The 16,231-nt window shown below is 36.6% G+C and overlaps 3 protein-coding genes across 7 annotated transcripts in view; all 3 read left to right on the forward strand.

Annotated features, from left to right (window-relative positions):
- Positions 1–2,711, forward strand: part of LOC108262032 (interferon-induced protein 44) — a 49,176-nt gene extending 46,465 nt beyond the window's left edge. For 2 of the 3 annotated variants that reach the window (XM_053686516.1, XM_053686519.1), the window contains exons 5-7: positions 213–384; positions 1,705–1,805; positions 1,965–2,711. In XM_053686516.1, the coding sequence (XP_053542491.1) occupies positions 213–384; positions 1,705–1,805; positions 1,965–2,198 (507 nt within the window). In that variant the 3' untranslated portion in view covers positions 2,199–2,711. The remainder of the gene's footprint in view (positions 1–212; positions 385–1,704; positions 1,806–1,964) is intronic. The other variant, XM_053686513.1, reaches the window with a different exon arrangement.
- A 1,035-nt stretch (positions 2,712–3,746) lies between these two features.
- Positions 3,747–7,366, forward strand: LOC108262003 (uncharacterized). Of its 2 annotated transcripts, none has more exons than XM_053686526.1 (5): positions 3,747–4,199; positions 4,728–5,117; positions 5,305–5,451; positions 5,568–5,770; positions 6,915–7,366. In XM_053686526.1, the coding sequence occupies exons 1-5, from the start codon at positions 4,189–4,191 to the stop codon at positions 7,145–7,147; spliced, it is 984 nt and encodes a 327-aa protein (XP_053542501.1). In that variant the 5' UTR covers positions 3,747–4,188; the 3' UTR covers positions 7,148–7,366. The 2 variants fall into 2 exon arrangements, with proteins under 2 accessions (XP_053542501.1, XP_053542503.1); XM_053686528.1 differs by having other exon boundaries at positions 4,746–5,117.
- A 2,031-nt stretch (positions 7,367–9,397) lies between these two features.
- LOC128635166 (uncharacterized) lies at positions 9,398–16,231 on the forward strand. Of its 2 annotated transcripts, none has more exons than XM_053686536.1 (7): positions 9,398–9,503; positions 9,736–9,856; positions 12,365–12,395; positions 12,610–12,632; positions 12,766–12,784; positions 12,896–13,279; positions 13,535–16,231. In XM_053686536.1, the coding sequence occupies exons 2-7, from the start codon at positions 9,829–9,831 to the stop codon at positions 13,683–13,685; spliced, it is 636 nt and encodes a 211-aa protein (XP_053542511.1). In that variant the 5' UTR covers positions 9,398–9,503; positions 9,736–9,828; the 3' UTR covers positions 13,686–16,231. The 2 variants fall into 2 exon arrangements, with proteins under 2 accessions (XP_053542511.1, XP_053542513.1); XM_053686538.1 differs by having other exon boundaries at positions 12,610–12,626.

Here is a 16,231-nt window from a genome sequence, read left to right on the forward strand (position 1 = left end):
TTAATTGGTTCTAGATAGCATTTTTTACTCACTGGAGATCAAAGGCATTTCACTATAGCTATTAACTTAGTTATTTGATTTAAACTCAAACAAGGGTTGTACATGATATAATGTTTTAATGTAAATAATGGCATTATAACATGATTGAGACCAGATTATGCCCAATCAGAGCTTACTGTGTATGCTAGAAACTGCTGTGTTTTTGGCTCCAGTTCCAGAGAGGTGTTAGAGTCAGTGATGCAGTAAGTGGCTACATAGAAAATCCCACCCTGAATGAGCAGATTCACTGTGTCCTCTTTGTGCTTGACGCCTCCAGAGTGACAACGTACCCCAGTAGCCTGCAGTCCACACTCAAGAAGCTGCATTCCACCATATCAGACATGGGTAAGAGTGAATTCATCTTAACAGTTAACTAAGATTATTCATCTTTAAAGGTTAAGCACCTTTAAGTGCTGCTGAAATGATTCATGTTCCAGCCTTCTGGAATCTTCCACGTTTGGAGATTAAACTAGTCCATCTCTAGATCATAATTTTTATTTGCTTCTTCATCATAGCTCCCTGACAGGCACCTAAAGACGTAACATTCTGTTAAACTTGATGGTTCATCTTCCTTCTGTGAACCAGCCTACAGTCTTCTAATCTTCAGACTGTAACGAAAATGCATACGCTTGTATTTGAGCTAGATTTTTTTGCCTAGATAGAAGATTAATTGTGTTACCATTTACAGTATACCACCAGAGGGCCCCCTCGCCTGAATTTTGAATGATTTTTGATGATCCCATTCATTTTCTGTCCATGTGCCTGGTGAGCACATGGACGCAGTGAATGTAAAGCTTTACAGTTTACCTGAGTTCTGAGCCATGATTATTTCTGATAGCCTTAACGTATGACTGTGCTTTGCCTCACCTTTGACCTTGCCTTGGTTTTGTCTGATCATGGGTGTTTTGACCGTGTTTGGTCTATTGTTCTTGATATTAAATTATGATTTGGACCTTTGTAAGCTACCGTTTTGGATTGTGATCATATCCGGTCTGTTAATAAACCCAACCATTTCACCCTACGACATAGATATGCATCTTTGTGTATTTACAGCTCTTATCCTGGGAATGGATGGTCTTGCACTGTTGTGTCTTTTCTCTGCTTCGCTACCATCATAACCATGGAGTCCATGGAGACAGATACAATTGCAGAACTTCTTTAATAATAATTTTTAAAAAACAAACCAAGAAGCAACAAAGAAACAAAATCAGGGACACACGGAGTTAGGCTAAACATTTCGGAAAACCCTATGCACATGGCTAACAGTATCCCCCCACATTTGACCACAGGCACAGACAAAAACCTACACATATAATGCTTCAGCAACTAAAGGAAGTCAACATGGAACTTAAATAAGGTAACTAATCAAGAAAATGAACACATGAGCACGATAAACACAGGAAATAAGGCAACAGAAGAAGTTCTACACGGAAATTCAGGGTGCCCTCTAGTGGCCAAAAGTGGAACTCTACCTGGGGGACATGATAGCTAAACTTAATGAAGGGGTGGAGGATAAGTAGGAACTGTTTTCTTAAAATATTTATACACTGAAAGTTTACATTTTTCATTTTGTGCTTTCATAAAGTTTTTCCAAACATTATGACGTTTGGTACTGGGCTGACCATGATTGATTAACCCCAACCCTAACCTCGCTGTACTCTACAGGTATCCCTCAGCTGATTTTGCTCACTCATGTGGACCAGGTGTGTCCGGTAGTAGAGGACGATGTAAAGTATGTCTACTCCAGCCGAGCCTTGCAGGATAAGGTACTAACTCAGTCCTGCATGCTAAAGTGCTAGAACGATCTGAACAGTCTGATTATTTGTCTGGCTCATACTTATTCCCATATCTTTACTTCTGTAATTTGTGAATAGCTGTAGGAGCATTTAATGAACAGCTGTGGTCCATCTTTTGTCTGTACCCAGATGAAGAAAGCAGCTGAGTTGCTGGGATTGTCATTGTCCTACGTTCTGCCGGTGAGGAACTATGTTTCCCAGCTGACAGTGGACTGCAACGCAGACATCCTGCTCCTCAATGTGGTTATGAGCATCCTACAGGCTGCGGACGACACGCTCGAGGACAAGCACTCTATTCCTGTCCCTGTAACCCCTTTAACACCTAAAAAACGCTGCGATAATTTAGATGGTCTTTTTGACTAAGATCACACACATCTAAACCACATGTTTTCAGTTTAGATTTACAGTTAAGAAACGAGTCAGTAACAGCTTATAGAAAACTTGCAGCAACTTGCACTGGCCTTGTTCAGAGGTTGTATGCACTAGAACTTGATGTTTACCTATATGGATTTATTATATAGTGGGGTTCTAATTATTTTGTCTTGGCCATTTACACTGCACACTTTCCATTTGACTCATGGTTACCTGGGTTTTGCATTTCATGGGTAGGTGTGCATTGATGGTTAATGCCTGGGTGTTGCTATTTTGATTGGGTGCAAACCAAATTTTCTATGTTTGTGTTCTGTTGCTATTGTGGTCGCTATTTTAACGGATTGAGCTGACTCAGGTAAGATTTTATAGCCCTGATGCAGAGATACAAATTTATTAAATGGGTCCTGACCCATTTGTTCCAACCAGGGGTCTCATTTATCAAAGCATGCATAGAACAAGTATGAGCATACGAGTTTGTCTAATAAATAAATGCATTTAAAAATATATATATTTTATGAGTATGTGTGTATCTTCTATTGCCACAATTACATTTAGAAACTCTCTAATGGTATGAACATTCATCATTTTTGCTGTATTTTCCACTGCTGGTTTTGGCAGTGTAATGTATGGTCATGTGAGCGGTATGAATAAAGGTAAAATGAGTCATTAATCAACTTGTAGTTGGTTGGGAGCACCAAAATCAGTAATGACCCTTCAATTATGCTGATATGATTGACAGTAAGTGGGACCGGACCTCAGTTTACTTTGCTATTACACTTTTCTACCACTAGGGGTTCTTGTGTATGGATGGTCAGGCGCCTGTGGAAATAAAGAAAACTTGATAAACCCCATTCAATGCATAGAAACATGCGAATGCAAGGTTCATACAAAAAAACTATGTGTATGCATGGTTAATAAACAAACAAACAAACAAAGGTTTTGTGGATGTTTACTATTCACAGCACTTCACCATAAATATTAAACTGCACCCAAACACTAACTAAATACAACAGGCTTAAGTATTTAAGTAGGAAAAAATAAAATACATTCAGTTGTGGCTATTAAAGACCATGTGACATCGAAAGCTTTTAATAGGCTTCTTTTATGCAATAAGGTTCAATTTTAATCACTTGTAAGATAAAAGAATGCACACATCTGTCATGCTGTGTTATTTACACACGTAAAATGTCAATCCAATAGAAATTCATCCAAATGCTTCACGAAATAGCATTGATATATTAAAACAACCAATATAAATAATCAGTGCTGCAATAATAAGCAGTATTCTCTTCACATTAATGCCCCCTTACAATTAAAAAAATAAATAAATAATCAAAAGGTAATAATTCTACATTATTATTATTATTATTATTATTATTATTATTATTATTATTATTGATTCATGAGCATTCAGATGCAAGTGAGAATAGACAATGTAAAAAAAGTGGATATTGATATTTATTTGATATACAAATAAATAAATAAATAAATAAACACACACACACACACACACACACACATTATATATATATATATATATATATATATATATATATATATACACACACACACTAGTCCAGGCTCTTGATATCTCAAAACTGGACTACGGCAACTCACTACTCCCGGGCCTCCCGGCCAGTTCCATCAACCCCCTTCAAATGATACAGAATGCTGCAGCATGCCTTGTCTTCAACCAGCCCAAGAGAACATGTCTTCCATGACGGCTGAAGTCTAATGTTTATATTCTATATCTTTAGCAGACTATGGCTTTAAGACAAACTAACACCGATTGTTTCATACACCACACCAGAGAGGTTAAATGCCTTTGTTCAATACAAATGTTCTTTTCCTTTTATGGTGTAGGCGGCCGTGTTACGACATGGTGGTTTTGCATTCACGTCAGTGAATCAGGAAGCAGTCCTTTGGCGTGATTCCTCGGTTGAGAAGACTTTAAAACGTTTGTTTGTTTTTTTTAAACAAAATGGATGCAAGGTAAGTTAAAGTGAAACTACAAAGTAGAATAAGATCTAGCTCTGAAAAATCTTAGGTTTAATACAGTTCATACAATTCTCTATAGGCAGTTATTATCAAGCCATCAACAGGCTAATCACAACATGCTAGTTTCTATGACTAAGCAGAGAGCATAATTCAGGATGTTAAATCATGAATAAGAGAAAGTGCTAAAAAAATGAGACAAGCATGGGTTGAGAAATGACTTGTGATCACATTTCACTTCTTGTTTTATGTTCCGTCATGTCAACTTTTGGTCACAGTAGGCGTCGCCTTGTGTCCTTGTTGTGATTGTGTAAACAGTCCATGCCTAAACTTCTTGGACGTAATACATTTCATATCGTAATTTTTACACAGTCTCATCATAATCTGTGAAGAAAGTTCTAGAATGCTAACCAGCTAGCTAGCTAACTAAGATAAAATTATTTTATTTATTTATTTTTTTTTTTTTGGGGGGGGGGGGGGGGGGGGGGTTAGTTCTAACTGTATTAACTGTTTTGTATCACTCAGTTTCTATTTTTATTCTAGGCGGCTCAAGTTGCTGATTGAAGATCCCGTTCCTTACATCAAAGAGGGTGACCCTTCTGCCTCATGCCTGTTTATCAATACTTGTGTCCCAGACTCAATTATAGCTGCTAATCATACAGCGTCCATCAAAGATCTAACTGTAGAAGATCTCTTAAATAAAGATGACTTTTTCAACAAGTTGCTGTCTTTGTTAAAAGAAAAAAAATATATTGAGGCTCGAAAGCACTTTGTGAAAGAGCTGCATCCGGATAAAATTAACCTTTTTGGCACTGTTAAAGATTATTTACCACTGTTTGATAAATTGGCATGTGCAGAAATAACTTACAATCAAAATCCTCCAAATGACAGCGCCATCTATAAAGAAATACCCAGGTAAGTGTATAAGCAACTTCAAAGCAATAGTCACTGTAATTATAAATGAAAAAAAAATAAATGCATCTAATGGAGATAGTTAATTTTAAGTAATTTCAGCATGTTTTAACAAATAGATCATTTATAAGGAGTAAGAAATACATACTTAACATGCGTTCTGCATGCAATGTTATGATTCTCTTGGCAGCATACTTAAAAAATGTGGTGACGTAATTGTTTTGGGCAACCCATCTGATCCTACTCTACTTCTGGTTCATCGTGACGTTAACAATGCTCTGTACCGAGATTATAAGAGTACTGAACCGCCACTCAGTGTCGATGATGAGAAGAAAAGGTAACTGTATAAATGCATCAAAAATCATTTTATATAGCATAATCGAAGTTCGAAACTATTTTTATTTGTTTATCCCGGTGATCTTCCCTTGAACCGTGTATTTATCTTTCTTTTAGGACCTTTATGCTTCAGTTTTTGCTGCTTGGGAAAGAAGAGCACATGACTACCTGTTTCAGCTCCTTCGACGGCATGTGGCATCTATATGACAACGATCCAAGAAAGCCTTCATTTCAGCCTTTCGACCTTGAGAGTCTGAAAGACTATGATATTTGTTTGGCTGGATACGTCAACATAAGCCAAGAGCAGGAATGTAAACTTGGTAAGGGTTGCATTTTAATCTCAGTTTGGGTGTGGGATATATTTTAACTCTCTTAACCACCAAGGGCAGTGAGAATCACCTGAATATGTTCTTGAGCACATGCATGCTGAGACCTGCCAACAAAGTCATGAAGTGATGTGTTATAAATACTACTGTCATACAATATCATTCCCTTTCCGCTTCTCACCGTGTACACGTGTCAGACCATACAGAATGAGGTGAAGCATGGGAACGCCATTAGCCCCTTAATGCCACGCCCCACAAGCCCGGACATGAGTGTCTCTAAACACTGATTTTTTATATTGATTTTTTTTTTTAAATATTAGGCTCACCTTATTTGCACTGGTGGCCCAATGACTCTAAAGCGACCCCAGAGACCCAGGGTTTCTGCCCAAGGGCATATTACTCAATTTTGTAAACCAATCAATTCCATGAATGTGAACCTGCAGAACATTCCCTTTGTGCCCAGTTTACACCCCATGGTACTATTTAGACCAAACAGCTGCCATCTGAACTGCTTGTCTGTCATGGTGGAAAGAAGCAAGTGGCTCCACTATCTAAATAAGGACTGAGCCACCGGGTGGTGGACATCATCACCAGGGCTTGTAGGTGTGCTGAACACAATGCCCCTATCATGATATGCCGTTCTAAAATGAATTTCTTCCTGTGGAAGTTCTACAAGGCTAACGTTGCCTCTTGCAGTAGTGTGAATGCGCTGGTCAATTCTGAACACCTTTCAAGTGAGTCCAAAGTAGGGTTGGTTGCTCATGACATGGCTGTACAGGTTATCCAGGTGATTCTTATCACACCAGGTGGTAAGGATGAGTGAAGTAGAACTCTAGTTCTGTATATAATGGTGTAACCCCTTGGATACCTGCCAGGTTTCCTAGTCATTCAGAATTAGCACTGACTCCGTCCGTGAGAGCTCAGAGAGAAGGTTCCATGCGAAGACGGCTGAATGACTTTGCAAATAATGCATTTCACATCACGCATGCACAATAAACTATCCTACTGATTCGCACTGTCCCTTATGGCTATCCAGAGTTTCACATTTACATATGTAATTAGAGTTATCACCTATACCTGTGAATTTTATATTGTTCTTGATGTACAATGACTCCTTTTTCTTTGTTACAATCCGCAGGCGTTGCTGAGACTGGAGTAGGAGCAAAACCTCACTTTTCACATTTAGAGAAAGCGCAAGAGGATCCATCCAGAAACTTCTATCCACAACAGTCAGTGGTAGATGTAGAAATGGAAGATCTGAGCGGTACCATCTCTTACTCTGTAGCTGATACTGGAGGCGGGAGACTGGGAGCAAAGCCTTTTATAGAGGACACAGAAATGCCATCCTGCAGCAGCTCTGATTCGGATTAAATAGACAGGAATTTTTATTTTATTTCATTTTTTTTTATCACTTGGCATTGTTATATATTGTTATTTTACTTTGTTGCTTTTTTTTTTTCCATCAGTTAGGTGGGAAGGACCCCAAGTCTGCTGGGGGGGCCTGGACCTCTTTATGTTGATTTTATGATTTGCTGCCTAGTCAACGTGTTTTATTGCTCTGTTTTGTTTCAATAAAAGTTGTGTCTTTCCTTTGTTTCGTAATTGCAGTATCTTCCAAACCATGCAAATTTTAACAATAAATAAATGTGACCCACAACATATATTTGCTGCTGTTCTTGACCACACCACTCCCAATTATAATGATGGGAGACCCATAATCTTAACCAAAATTTGAAAAAATGTTTAAAAAAAAAAAAACCCAACTTTTTTAAAATACAAAAACACACTCCAAAGCTAGAAAAATTCACCTCGATAGTAAAATCTAACAATTGACAATTTATACAAGGTTGTTGTAAGTCTGCTGGGTCCTAAAACCTTACCCTTACCCCAAATCCACATGGGATACGTCAAGTAAACATTGCATCAATACCTCAGTCAATTCACAGCTCCATTCCTGTACTCAGTACTGGCAGCAGAAAGAACAGCAGCATCCTTCAATTTCATTCTGTTTTGACAAATCACAGATTCGATCATCATTTATGAGTAGGGGAATATACATTTAATAATGTCAACCTGTAAAACTGACAATTAAATTAATCTCTCGGGCTAAAATAAACAGCAGACGAAGCTAACTAGAAATGCACCCAATTCATATTAGCAAAATGTTGTTTACTAGCCGTGGTAAAATTGTACAGCTTTATCTGTTCAGCAGGTTATCATTCTGAATTGTGATCAATGCAGATGAATTTAAAAAGGGAAAATAGGAAATCTAATACATGAGCATTGATGCTAGTTATCATCACTGCCAATGTAGGCTAATGAACTGATCAAGGAAGTTAGTTTGGTAGAGGCATTTACAAGTTATGACTTACTGCACTGATGAACACTTACATTTATGGAAACATTTATGTACCCTTTAAAATCACAGCTTTTTCGCTATGGAATACTTCACGCAGATCGGCTTCGCATTACACATAACGGTGTCCAGAAGGACTTTATTTCAGCGGAGGAAGCAGGAGACTATGTTAAACTCTTGATATCGGGGTGAACTGCATCACCTACACAGCGGAGTCTTTTTCGCTCTTCTTTTATTTTTATTTTTTGCACTCGGCCTCCCGGCTCTACAGTATCTGGATTTTTATTGAAAATATCGTCGTTGCATTACTCCACCTAGATTTTGTGGACTCACTTCTCTTAAATCTACTTCGGTATTAATGTGGTTCTCTGTTTTGATGCTCTGACTGGGTTAGAGTTTCTGTTTATTTAATTTTATTAGTGTTTTTTCCTCGGCTTTACGTGCTACACTGTTATATTATTTGTTACAAATCTTTAAAAGTTAAGGACATTATATTTATTATTGTGCACAGACTGTTTATCAGACTGTCAGTGGGGTTTTTTTCTCTTACTGGAACTTTTGTCTTGGTAATTTTGTTGGTTAGTTCAGCTTACTCTCCGAGTTGTTTTCACATTGTGGACAACTTTTGGTTATTGTGGGAAACACTGCTGTCTCATTTTTTTTACGGAGACTTTGGGTGTTTGTGTGTTTGGGGGATTGTGAGAGTAAACAAAACATGCCAATGCTTTGAAGGTTGTGAATTGGAACAGAGTAATGTTAGTCAATTGCGAATCTGTTTTTAGAGGATTTAAACCTAATATGGTGAACAAATTATATTATAGAATTCAGGCAGTTTTACTGGGGTTATCTCATACAGTGTGGCAAGTAATAATCTGGAAAGACCTTTGTAATATCACAGTCTAAAACTGGATTTAAAGAGAAGCGAATCAGTAAATGAATCACATGAAAATGGATCACATGTATCACATGTAAATGAATCACATGTAAACGAATCACATGTAAACGGATCACATGAAAATTAATCACATGTAAATGAATCACATGTAAATGTATCATATGAAAATGAATAAATAAATTAAAATGATAAAATCACAGCTTTTGGCAGACGCTCTTATCCAAAGTAGTTTACAGAAACATTACAGAAACTTGTACATTGAGCCATACTTTCATTGGTTTTGAAACTACATTTCCTCAAACAACACTTAAAACTGGGTGTGATGCAATTTCCTGTTCTTGTCTGACGTATAGTCTATTTTACTGTGGTGCATGCCTAAGTGCTGCCATTTCCTTGTTAGCATTTCACCTGGCAGCCATCTTAAAGCTGAAAGAAGAACGACAAGGACCTTTGGCATGTAAAAAGGCAAAGGGAAGGTAGCGTAAAACTTATAATCTCATCTGAATATCGACACCCTTTGGTCTAATTTGGTTTAAACAATATTTTTAGGCAGTAAACATGATCTTTTAATCACAAACAGCCATGTTGGCAACTACAGGATGTGTGATCACACACCCTGACCTTGATTGTTTCATATGCCACATCATGGAGGTTGGAGTAACAATTTTCTGCTTTTCTGTGAAATAACTTTTAATTTCCTTTTTGTAGTGTCTGCGCGTGAGTTACCCAGCTACATTCCTAGGCCCGTCACGAGTCTCTTTCGAACAACAGATCCAGAGCCGTGCTAAGGAGCGAGAAAAAATGGAACGAAGAGCAGTGAAAAGAAAGGGTAAAGTAAAACTTACAATATGCTCTAGACATAAAAGCCCTTAGGTCTAATCCTGTTTTATAATCCTGTTTTAAAAGCCTTTTTCTAAACACGGAACCGATAGACTAGACTCAACATGTTAGCCTCAACACAGGCTGTGACAGGGCGGAGAGTATGTTCCAGTTATAAAACGTTTATAACTTTTAAAAAGGAACAGCTAAAAAGAAAATAAATAATAAATTCACCTCCATGCCATGCAGCGGTCCCCTGAATACTGGCGCTTCTTTTCATACAAATTCAAATTTTATTGGTCACAAACACAATGTGCAGTGAAATGCTTTTGTTGACTGTCAGTGACATAATAATGGAATGTACATACACCAGAATTTACTTTTATACACTCAACACAACTTTCATTTTACTTCTTGGTTCTGGACTAGATCATCACATTGTATTCATTAACTTGCCAAGATTTTGTCTCCAAAATCAATTAATATTGCCGTATCGGGAAAAGTTTTCATGAGATGTTGTGGCATATCATCTGTGGGTTTAGTCAAATTCAGATTATTATTTTCATTTAGGTTAATATTCCTAAAAATACATCTGAAGTGTAAACAATAAAATGCTAAACAATAAAAGGGTAAGAAATGAATAAATAAGCAAACGAATAAATAAACAAAATGTTCCCTCATAGCATTCAGTTCTTTCGATCTTCTTGCTCATGCTCCCCAATATGCGGTGAAATACACGGTTTAAAAATCTCAGTTTAAAGATGTTCACTCTCAGACTGGTGTCTTTAATAAAATTTCTCATGTGGTAAAAATCACTGATCAGCTAGTATAAATAAATCACACAATCAAGATTTCCCCCCTTGTGTTTCATGTTTGCTTCACCCACGGCAATATGATCACACTACTGTGTAATGGATTTAGTTATGAAACACTACAATCATAATGTTGTGTACGTTGATATGCAAATATAAACTGTGAGGCTTTATAACGGCTGTAGTTCATTAAAATGGTCTATAAAATGATAATTAAGACCAAGAGATCTTAAGAGCTGACCAAGGGGAAACATGTAAATGCTAAAAAGTATATCCCCGAGGAACACCACATTTAACCATGCCAACGCTGGACCTACAGTGGTGCTTTTTATCTGAATTTTCTGTATATCTGCGTAAATATGATCTCAAACATCATAAAGTTTTCACACAAATCCTGAAAGTAGATAAAGACGACCCAATTAAGCAAATGAGATTAAAAAAAACCCAAAACATTATACTTGGTCATTTATTTATTGAGGAAAATGGTCCAATATTACATATCTGTGAGTGGCAAAAGTATGTGAACCTCTAGGATTAGCAGTTAATTTGAAGGTGAAATTAGAAAGGAAAACGCTGCATTCCAGCATAAGAACATTATCCCATCTGTGAAACATGGTGGTGGTGGTATTGTGGTTTGGGGCTGTTTTGCTGCTTCTGGGCCAGGATGACTCACCATCATTGGTGGAAAAATTAATTCTGAATTATACCAGCAAATTCTAAAGGAAAAGATCAGGATATCTGTTCATGAACTGAATCTCAAGAGAAAGTGGGTCATGCGGCAAGACAACGACCCTAAACACACAAATCGTTCTACCAAACAATGGTTAAAGAAGAATAAAGCGAATGTTTTGGAATGGCCAAGTCAGTGTCCTGACCTTAATCCAATAGAAATGTTGTAGAAGGACCTGAAGCGAGCAGTTCATTGATTAAACCCACCAACATCCCAGAGCTGAAGCTGTTCTGTACTGAAGAACGGGCTAAAATTCCTCCGATCCGATGTGCAGGACCGACCAACAGTTACCGCAAACGTTTATCTGCAGTTATTACTGCACAAGGGGGTCACACCAGACACTGAAAACAAAGGATCTCATACTTTTGCCACTCACAGATGCGTAATACTGAATCATTTTCCTCAATAAATAAACAACCAAGTATAATATTTTTGAGTCATTTGTTTAATTGGGTTCTCTTTATCTACATTCAGGACTTGTGTGAAAATCTGATGATGTTTTAGGTCATATTTATGCAGAAATATAGAAAATTCTAACTTTCATGCACCACTGTACTAAAAAGGCGTCATTGTTGCTAACTTATTGTGCTTGCTGCCAGTACACGGGGTTATAGGGTCACCGCTGCAGCATTGGCCAACAGCTGTGAAGGCTACCATTATAGTGTACAGAGTTTTAAATGAATATTTTTATTCTTTCCTTTAAACTTTTTCGTAAATTTGAGTTTATATATTTGGTGTATGATGAGGAGCAAATTTGGTCTTAAATAACACTTAAAGTGGTACAAGTATTAAATGTCCTGATTATTTAAGAAACTCAGCATTTGTATGCACTATTGGTTTAATGTATTTTTATTATTTATTTATTTATTTATTTAACAGTGATGCAAATTCCGTTCAACCGGAAGCGATTTGAATAGTTTTCATATAAAAATGCTGTATATTCATTTTCAGATTTTCTTTTTCCCTCTTTCTTTAGCCTCAGTCATGAGCGGCGTACCAAATAAAAGGTAAAATCCTAATTTAACCATAGCATGCACTTAATATCTTATTGATATTTATTAATTCCCGCGACCCTGAGAAAGGAGTAAGCGGTAGAAGATGGATGGATGGATGGATGGATGATTCACTGTTCTAATTTGAAGACCGGTTTTTAATTTGATTGTTCAGTTATGAAACAGATGTAATGACATCATGCCTATCAATGTTTTCCTGTTTTCCCAGGATCTGCCAAAGAAATGGTGATGGTAAAACATCCATTTATGTTCAATAAACTATTTTAATGGATTGTCAATAGTTTTCTTTTTCAAGAATGATTGTGTACAGAATACAAACTAATTTATTTTATTTTAATTCTTTATTTGTCTTATTTCATTACAGAAAGGGAGAAGCCTACATGGTAAATATATATAAATATATATATATATTTTTAAAGATTATGATCATTATATATAAATAAGGTTTTAAACATATTTCTATTAAAATCTCTGTATTGTTTTGCATCTGTCAGCTCCAAGCCTTCGACATCGCTGATGCTGATCATCAGAGCTCAGGATTCCTACATGAAAGAGGCTTCAGGCTTATACCAGTTTATCAACACATGTGTCCCAGACACATTATTGGCTTCCTTTCATATTCTTTACGCCAAACATTTACATATAAGTGCCCTTCTAGTATCAAATGACTTTTTTAGAGTACTCATGGATACTTTAAACCTAGAAAAGTATACTTATGCTCGAGCTCTTTGGATTAGACAGCTGGAGGATTTTAATAAACGTGATCGTTTCAGCAAAATTAAAGACCATTTCCCAATCATTGATAAACTGGTATGTGCTAAAGTTGATTATCATCAGGAAACTCCTTGCGGCCATCCCATATATGAAAAAACACTGACGTGAGTGTATTAGTAATTACATTACGTTATAAAAATGTCACATTATCAACAGCCATATCATCAAACAAACAAAAAAGTGTAGTGCTATTATACTATTGTTTAAAAAAAAAAAAAAAAAAAAAAACTGAAGAAAAACCCTCAAATGGTGTCAAAATAGTTCAACAATTACAAATAGTTTATATGCAAGGAGCACAATTCATATTTAGTGTTATGTCTGTTATATCTCCATATAATCTGATCTCTTTGTCTTAACAGCAAATTTCGGTCATTTGGGGACCTGAGGGCTTTGGGCCGTCTATCCGATCCATCTCTTATTCTGGTGCATCGAGATGTTCACGATCCTCGCTATGATGCTTGTATGCATTATCGTCTGCCCTGGGCTGTTCTAGATGACAACAAAAGGTAACTTTACAAATCCATCAAAAAGTCATATTATACTGTAGACATGGGGGTATTTCAGAAAGCTTTAAGTATAGCCACTACATGAGAAGGTGTGGGTACGATTGTTCATAGCTGCTATGAGTGAAAACAGAAGCTACCAAGGACATTCCACAACAGCAAATGTAAATATTGACTATTAAAGCTATGATTTCTTGTTATTTAATAGACACATAAATAAATCGCTGCACAATTGCTGTGCTATAAGAATAACAAAGGACTCTTTGGGATGTGCTGTTATTAAAGCAAAAAGCCAAGAAAGGGCATGCCTTATGGTGAATTTATCAAAATGGTCTTGAGGTCTAACCCTGTTGGGCCATAAATGCCATAAATGTAAATTAGTATTCTTAAAATGCATGCCCTTGAGTCCTTATAGCAGTTGTGCTGTGTATTTATTGTGTCATGTATTTATTGTCATTGTTCTGATTCTACAACATTTTGCACTACATGTCTGGTACTTCACTGTCACTATCTGTAGTGTTGCACTGTAAGCACTGCATGAGAATGCTATTTCAATCTACTGCATACTTGTGTACAGTGAGAATGATAATAAAGCTTTATCTCTTTCTAAGTCTTTCTGTACACACACACACACACACACACACACACACACACACACACACACACAAATCATCACAATCAACAACTGGTACTCACCACATTTACATAATAATAATATAATAAAATTTGTTCATTTTGTGTGTTTCATTTTTTTTTTCCGTGGAACTTGATTTTTTGTCTTCTCTTCAAAGTGTTTGAAATTACTAATATTATCTAGCAGCTGGCTAGTTAAACAACTAGCTTAGCCATCGAAGTTAGCCACATAATGGATAAACTGCAAAGAACTCCCTCCTGAGTGATTGCTATAATATTTTAGAGCAGAACAAGAAAGGACTTTGGTACAAAACTATTAAAGTTGTTTACACTGTAAATCTTTGGTATAAAGTTTGAAAGATGTCAAATAAAGATCGCTGGAGAATAGTATAGGCAAATAGTATAGAGCTTCAGGTGCATGCTGGAAAGTGCATGTGAGTTCATGAGGCCAGGCTGTTACTTCTAGCTGTCTACTTCTACTTCTAGCTATAAAAAAAACAAAAACAATATGACTTACAATGCCAGGACGTGGTGGGCTCCCTATGTTTGTGGTATCATCAGAACTGGTGTGATGATCTTGACGTGGATGTCAGGGGTCTGGCAGCTTTCATAATATTTGCCTGGAAAAAAACATTAGAGAGAGGTTTACTTTGTATGGTCCATATCACTAATTGGTTTTGACAGGTCTAGATCAAAGGTCATCATCAATTATAATTATGTTGAGAGTTATATACCAAAGATAATATTACATATGGTCTACACTTATGTCATTATCTTAACAGTTGTCATTAAAGGTCATCACCAACCGTCATTATCTTAACAGGTGAACGTAAAAAATGGATAATGGTTTATATAATAAAGGTTTGTTGTAATCTGTTACGTTCCCACACACACATATACATACACACACGTGCACACACGTTTCGTGTATCTGCTGTTAGAAAATACATGATGGTTGAATGTGAACATAAATGAACAGAATGTAAGTTTGTGAAGTAAATGAAACATTTGTTGATTACATTATTGAGAAAATGACGTGACTGAATAAAATTTACTGAAATAAATACTTTAAAAACATCGAAATGTAAAAAAAAAAAAAAAAAATGTTTTTACATACCTTCTAAATAGGGTCCCTTTAGGAGGTAAACGTTTAAAGATGGTGCTTTATAAGAATCGCGCGTATTACATGTCTTCTAAACATAACCCTTTAGGAGGTAACATGTTTAAAAGTGCTGTTTAAAAGAATCAAGCGTTTTGTTTAAACTAGAAGACAAGTTTGTCGAGAGATGTCTTGGATACACAGAACTGATGGTAAATACAGAAGATCATGCCTACACACCGCCCTCCACATGTGTTTCCCCCGCTGACAGTTCTGTAGATAGTGTAAATTTATGAGCTCTGGTGACAGTGTCTGAAGTGTGTGTGTATGTGTGTGTGTGTGTGTGTGTGTGTGTGTGTGAGAGGGAGAGAGAAATAGGGTCATGTGTTTCCTGGGGGTTTGCTGACCATAATGCTCACAGTGTGTTTATGTTAATGAATTAAGGGATGAGTCGTGTGTTTCAGTGTTTTATGACCTCTTCCGATGTGTACATTTGTGGTTTAAGTGAATCTTTGTTTCTGAAATGACTTTTGTGGTAAGTATCAGTTTATGTAACTAATCTATCAGAAAATACTAGACCTGGTGACTGAATGTGGTAGATGTATTAGACTTGTGGACGTTTTATGTGTGTGTTGCTACCTATGTGTATGATTTGTGTAATCCTTCTGTCAAGAAATGAACAGACTGAGGTTTGTGAAATAATTGAAACATTTATTGGCTACGTTGTTGAGAAAAACACTGCGATGTGTAAAACATTTCTACAGTCTTTCAAGGCAGTATGGGGACGTTGTTCTCTTTTACTGAAATAAAGACTAAAACCA

The sequence above is a fragment of the Ictalurus punctatus genome, chromosome 2 (genome assembly GCF_001660625.3).
Source record: "Ictalurus punctatus breed USDA103 chromosome 2, Coco_2.0, whole genome shotgun sequence".
Lineage (NCBI taxonomy): Eukaryota > Metazoa > Chordata > Actinopteri > Siluriformes > Ictaluridae > Ictalurus > Ictalurus punctatus.

Coding starts and splice junctions, on each gene's coding strand:
- LOC108262003 (XM_053686526.1), top strand. Junction 5,452..5,567: donor GTCGATGATGAGAAGAAAAG/GTAACTGTATAA, acceptor TCTTTCTTTTAG/GACCTTTATGCTTCAGTTTT. Junction 5,771..6,914: donor AGAGCAGGAATGTAAACTTG/GTAAGGGTTGCA, acceptor TACAATCCGCAG/GCGTTGCTGAGACTGGAGTA.
- LOC128635166 (XM_053686536.1), top strand. CDS start 9,829: ATGGAACGAAGAGCAGTGAAAAGAAAGG. Junction 9,857..12,364: donor AAGAGCAGTGAAAAGAAAGG/GTAAAGTAAAAC, acceptor CTCTTTCTTTAG/CCTCAGTCATGAGCGGCGTA. Junction 12,396..12,609: donor AGCGGCGTACCAAATAAAAG/GTAAAATCCTAA, acceptor CTGTTTTCCCAG/GATCTGCCAAAGAAATGGTG.